The 6,281-nt window shown below is 44.2% G+C and overlaps 1 protein-coding gene across 12 annotated transcripts; it reads right to left on the reverse strand.

Moving 5' to 3' along the window:
* Positions 1–1,068: 1,068 nt before the first annotated feature.
* On the reverse strand, positions 1,069–5,369 carry TMEM177 (transmembrane protein 177). 12 transcript variants are annotated; one of them, XM_026118428.2, is made up of 4 exons: positions 5,268–5,346; positions 4,427–4,457; positions 3,092–3,194; positions 1,069–2,207 (listed from the first exon to the last, which is right to left on the reverse strand). In XM_026118428.2, exon 4 carries the CDS (start codon positions 2,191–2,193, stop codon positions 1,258–1,260), a length of 936 nt encoding a protein of 311 aa, XP_025974213.2. In that variant the 5' UTR covers positions 2,194–2,207; positions 3,092–3,194; positions 4,427–4,457; positions 5,268–5,346; the 3' UTR covers positions 1,069–1,257. The 12 variants fall into 12 exon arrangements, with proteins under 12 accessions (XP_025974213.2, XP_025974210.2, XP_064370802.1 ...); XM_026118425.2 differs by having other exon boundaries at positions 3,092–3,244; positions 5,268–5,328; XM_064514732.1 differs by having other exon boundaries at positions 3,092–3,172; positions 5,268–5,327.
* Positions 5,370–6,281: the final 912 nt, after the last annotated feature.

Here is a 6,281-nt window from a genome sequence, read left to right on the forward strand (position 1 = left end):
AGGGCAAACAGAATTCAGTGATGCTTTGAGCAAACACAGGCACAACAGTATTATGATGGTAGATGAAGGAGGGACATAATCAGGGCAGACAGGACACTCAGTACCTCTGCAACTGAGAAGATACAAAATAATACAACAGTTTTCTGTTAGAATGACAACAGAGGTCAGAAAAGAAAAACTGTTCAGATGTTACTGCGAAGTGGTATGGCTATTATAGAAAAGCAAAGAGAAGAAACTACAAAGTTTGAGAGCTATGATCTTGGAGAGCACATAAAAGCTCCAAGGTGAGGCTGTAGTGGTAAGTCTACTGCTCACGCTTTAAAGACCATTCCGCAAGATTACTGATCTTGGGCAAAGCTTGTCTCAGCAACTCCACATGACAGACCTTACCAATTTCTGCACCAAATGACAGACATACTTGTTTGACCTTGCCTTCTTCGACATAAAAGTTGATATACATCAGCATGTATTTTTAAACAAAACAAAAACTCTACCAAAGCAAACATAGGACCTCTCCTGAACATGTTTATCCCACTTGTAAGAAAACAACCAACCCATGACAGATATTAGTCATGCTGCCTACTGCCACTGCTGGGAAACATTCAGAATATACAAACACTGCAGTGCAGTGTGGAGAGACCTGAACTAGATTTAAACTAAATGGCTCAGGTACTGGTAGCAATCTAGCTATAGTAGCATGAATTACAGCATAACTAATTTGCCATATTGAGGGAGGGTGACTACAGCGTTAAGACCTTACACAGTGTAAGAACTTACACAGAACAAAAACACTGTACCTTGGAATTAATACACCAGTATGATACAGACTGTCTATAATCTTTAAAGCATCTTTGGGTTGTGTCATAGGAGGAATGGCAAATATACACACAAACACCCCATTTTTAAATGATAATGTTGCCAAAAATCTGTGTAGGACATTACCTTTTCCATTTTCCAGACTGGAACTGACAGGAAAACAGAGCAGAGCAACAGAACATCCAGAGCAGCATCTGAGAAGCTCTCTTTTGGAGTGGTCTTGTGATTTAAGATGCATACTGAACAGAGGACTTCTGAAGTAAGTCTTTAATATTTTAAGAGAAAATTCTTTATTCACAGAATGTGCAATAACTCTTTCTAAACTATATGCAAAAAATAAAACCCAAAATTCTAATGAAGATACAGGGGGGAAAAAAAGCAGTGCAGCAGTGTTCCAAGAGAATACATAATTCACAAGTTTAAAATTCAATTGCTCCTTTCCTATGCCTGGAGCTCTCTTAAAATATTAACAATCAAATCTCTTCGGTAAGTGTACGGGGTATGCTTTATTCTGAACCAGTGCCTTGGGAAAAGGTTACCACTAGGGGCATACACTTTCACCCCTTGTTTGCCCATCAGAGTACGAAGAATCCTGTTGCGGGACAAGATTTTGTCATAAAATTCCACCCCACCTCTAGCGTAGTCTTTGGAAATGGTAGCTGCATTTCTGTCAGCCTTGCAGTCTAAGTGATAGGTCACAGCATCATAAGAAATATAATAGCAGATTAGTCCAGCGGCGGCAATTATGAGGTTACAGATGCTGCGAAGTACCATGGGACCAGGATATAAACCCAGAAGTACCTTTATACCTATCCCACCGAAATATGTACCAGCTAAGCAAGCTGGAGCCACAGCAGCATTTACTAAAGGGCTGCCATTTTGCAAATACACAATTTCTCTGGCAATAGCAAATTTCTGAGCTTCAGGTGAAAATGTCAGAGCTTCCCCCAAAGCAACACCTTCACTGCTCTCCCAGTCTACTTCCTTTCCATTGATCACAACAATGTGGCTGACTATTCCTTTTTTATCCTCAACTGTGCTATCAAAATTAGGAGGGATGCCCACCAAAGAGCCTGCAGGAAGCCATGGGATTCCAGCACTCACTGGGTGGAAGCCAGAAGCTGCAAAGGCCCGATAGGAGTTAGCGGATTTCACATCAGTATCTTGAAGGACATTGTGAAAGACACCACGGAGACTCTGGGAAAGCTCAGCTGGCTGCCCATCTGACCAGCACTCATGTAACAGTTTGAAAGTCTGCTCAGGAAACACATGATAGGAAAGGTTAGCACCGAACAGTCCCATGCAAGAAACAGCCAACAAAGTGGTCTTGCGCTTCTTAAGCCACGCAGATGCTTTCCGCAGGAACTGCGCTCCCATAGCCAAATCCTAACCTGTTTACAACACAAAACCAGGAATTAAAGTATGCATAAGTGAGTCTACTGTTCCTGTAACATTTTAAAAACAAAACAAAACCCATGAGAAGCAGAGCACAATAACCACCAAAACATTCTGTCTTTTACATAAAGGAAATACCTCTACAAAGAAAATGATACTCATTAATTCTTGGGCCTCAGGACATAGGATCCTTGGTACAAAGACTGAACTTCTCCCTCTTTTCTAGTAAATCAACTTACTGTAATAAAGAAAATAATGCCACCATATTTCCTCCTCCCCCCAGCAAATAATATATATGTGGTATTTACCCAACACACTTACGTATCCCTTCCCAGCACAGTCCTACTGTTGCATTCCATGAGAGACACAGACTGGAGATACTAAGGCCAGAAAGAGTCATTAACTAGGTTAATCTACTCTAACCTTCTCTACAGTACAGCTCCAAGAATTTTCCTTAGTTTCTCAATACTGACCTCAGTAACTCTAGCTACTGAACTCAGTAACTCGGTTTGACTAAAATACAATTTCCAAAATGGGATCATGTCTTGATCAGAAAATTTCAGGAGACAGAATTTGCCTTTGCGGTCTGTTCTAATGGTTAAACAACCTCATCATCTAAAAAACATAAAGAGTGGTTTGTGTTGTTTCTAATTTATCAGATTTCAACCTCCAGGCAGTGGTTCTAGTTTACTCTGAAAAAAAGTTATTTTCAAAAGGAGGTGTTCTTTAAATTGCAACTTTTAAAGATTTGTCTCTGAAATAATTTCTCTGACAAATAATATGTGCAGTTTAGAGCTGAAACTGGAACAGAAACTGTTTCAGGGCAGAAGACTACTTTGTGACTGTTTAAATAAGTAGATAAATATAAAAACTTTCAAACCTGCCAACTTCTTCAGTTCAAGAGTCCTGCTTCCCTTGGGGAATATCAGTTCCTTTTATGGTCCAAGCCATAGGATGTGTTCTGCCCAGGAAAGCTCCAATCTCTTAAAAAAAAATCCCCATGACTACAGAATTCTCACCTAAAATGATGCTACTAAGAAGATATAAAAATGAATTAGGCATCTAAATCCCACAGACATCAATGACAGTTGTGTGCCCATGTTCCCATTTGCATCTTGCAATGTTTCTTCTCTCAGGGCTTTAACACATGAGCTTTGGAGAATCTTGCTGCAGCTGTTTAAGACATTACTGTTTCCAGCTGTCCTTACAGGAAGCCGAGGTGGCAGAAGGGAAGCGTGCTTTGATTCAACAACCAAGGTCTTACTGTGGAGTGCCATCAAAGGTGGGTTTCAGCTATGCTGCTGGGCTTTGTACTGCAGCAGCTGAAACACAGACATATGTTCTTTCCTTGCACTTATGCTGAACAATAACCTCCCACACAAGGGTAGAGTGGACAACTGTGGACTGTAACATGCCAGGATACACCAGTCATGATCAACAGCAAATGAATATTAACCACAGAGAAACAAAAAAGGATTAAATTAAAGGTGATGTTCTAATGATATGTTATTACTATTCCTATGAAGCTCTTTCAGACTGTAACTTCACCAGGGGAAGAATAATCTTGTTTAATGTTTGTACTGCTCTGAACGCATACAGAGTACTTAATAATAACATACAGAATGCTTAATAAAAACAATGATGCAAGTATACAATGGTATGATGTATATTTCTTAGTATGATACATGATGGCATGCTTACATTCTGCTGAGGACTGGAGGTGGCAATTTGCTTGACAAAATTATTTAAGTTAAAAAAAGAAACAAGCTAAAGAGCCTAGAGCTTGGAGGAAACCCAATTTTCAGAGAAAACGTCCTTGATAATGGAGCTAAAAAACAGAAAATGATAATAATACAGAGTGCTACACATGGCCAGCAACTCAGCATGCCCCCCAGCACCCCTGGGCGAGCTGCGGCAGGCAGCCTCGGGGGCAGCGGGGGGAGCAGCAGCAAAGCAGGCCAGGAAGCGCTGTGTTTACCCACACACTTCTCCCAAACGGCCCTAATAACCGGAGCCACCTCCATGGCACAGTGCGTAACCACCTGCTTCCCAGCACAACCCAGGTTTTTTTTCCTGGTCCAATCAGAAAAATTGTAACAGTTGCCCCAGTCCTTAAGTGTGTGTTTTTTGTTTTTGTTTTTTTTAAACACTTTGTTCATGTATGGTCTCTAACCTTTCTGGATAGACCCCCTCACAGCCCACGGTATATCCTTACCAGGATTAAGCGCTATGGTCATGTCACATACCTACGGCAAGAATAAGCACGAAATACCATCAGCGCATCACTTCATTTTCTCAGGATAGTCAGTACTCATTAAAAAAAAAAAGAAAAACTAGTCTCAGCACAGTGTTTTAGCCCTAGTGTTTTCAAATTTCCCAAGTTCAGCCCAGAGTCTCAGCTCATGTAAAATCACATTGCAGCTCCAACTGCATGTGACACCTTTATTTTTATCCATAAGTCTTGTGCAATTCACTTGCAGACCTCTAAGGTAAGGTATACGGGCCTTATCCTGCAAGCTCTCGGTCCCTCGGTCAGCCGGGGCAAAGCCATCTCAGCGCTTACAGCCTGCTCTCCCCCAAACGCTGCAATACGACTTCACGCTGTGTTTGGGCTCACGAGCACACTGTAATTACTCAAGATCCACTGAAGTCTGTGAGAATTTAAACAGCAAGATTTCAAAAGCGGCCTGGTTTTGCCCCTACCATTTGAATAAATTCTTTTTTTCCCCCTTTCTTCTCCTAACTGAGCAGACTGAGTGAAATAGCATAAAAGATTTTTGTGGGCGTTCGCTATTTTTGGCTCATGCCAACAGCAAAATGGCTTTAAAAATCAGCATTTCCCTTGCCGGGCCCAGCCTCGCTTCCCAGGGCGAGCCCCCCGGGACACGCTCCGATTTACAATAAAATATCCCCCCACACACACCCCGGGGCACCAGGCCTGCAGAAAGACGGCACCCAGCGCCCTCTCAGCCTAAAACGTTAAATTATAAGTCAGGAAACGTGGCCGCCGCAGGGTCGGGGATTAAAAGTAAAACTGGAGCAAACCCGGCACCTACCGACGCTGCTGCCGCCGCCGCGGCCCGGCCGAGCGGCGGCCGCCGGAAAGCGGCGCCCAGAGGCGGGAAGGGGCGGGCAGCGGCGCGACATGGCGGCCGCTGCGCCGCCGGGGCGGAGGGGGGGACGGCCCGGCCTGGGGGGGCTCCTCGCCGCCGTCGGTCTCCTTTTAACGGAGAATTCGGCGGGTCGCAGCCGCTGCCCGCAGCCGGGCAGAGGCCGCCCCGTTGGGGGCGCGGAGGCGCCGTTTCTGGGGGAAGCCGCAGTGGCTGCGGCTTTGTGCCGGGACGCCTTTCCCCGCGGCACAGAGGGGTTTTGGCTGTTTTCTCTGACATCCTTAATAGGAGGAAAATATCACATGTGGTGATTATTTTGTTTTTTCTAATTTGTGATTTGCTCAAAGCGGAAGATGGCCAGTACAGTTTCTCAGTACTCCTACCTGAGTTTATCTCCATGGCCCTGGAAACTCGGGAAGCCCCTGGAAAGGGCCGCTGTTGTGGTAGGAAGTTCTGTTTTGCTGGGATGTAGAGGGTGGTGGGGTCACAGAGCAACACAGTTCTTTAAACACCTCCAATACCTTCCCCTGACTTGGGCATTTCTTGCAAAAAAAGAGAACAGCTTTTGGCCAGCTTAGCTGCCTGCACTGTGTGACTGCACAAGCTCCAAGGTCTGCCTGAGGAAGGAGGCATGTACCATGGCTTAAACTGCCATGAAAATGCGATTTGAAAGTAAGATGTGGAATCAGACTGTCCTGAAGTCCGTGCAGGAGCCTTTACCTAATGTTAGTTCCAGGATGATGTCTCATGGCCTGTGTCACCAGCTCCAGAACTGACTTGTAATGCTTAGCAGTATTGCAGTACGGAGCTTCAGGACCCTCCAGAATCTTACTGGGGTAGCAGATACCAGCGGATTGGTTTTGCCTCAGCTATCGGAAAGGTAAGCGTTGGTGCTTGGCATTTTAAAATCTCTCTTCACACTAGGCATTCAGTAGATGGTTTTCACAATCCAAATGGACA

The sequence above is a fragment of the Dromaius novaehollandiae genome, chromosome 7 (genome assembly GCF_036370855.1).
Source record: "Dromaius novaehollandiae isolate bDroNov1 chromosome 7, bDroNov1.hap1, whole genome shotgun sequence".
NCBI classification, from domain to species: domain Eukaryota; kingdom Metazoa; phylum Chordata; class Aves; order Casuariiformes; family Dromaiidae; genus Dromaius; species Dromaius novaehollandiae.

What these genes read in the sequence shown, in the direction of transcription:
- TMEM177 (XM_064514730.1), bottom strand. Translation starts at nt 2,193, where the DNA reads ATGGGAGCGCAGTTCCTGCGGAAAGCATCTGCGTGGCTTAAGAAGCGC.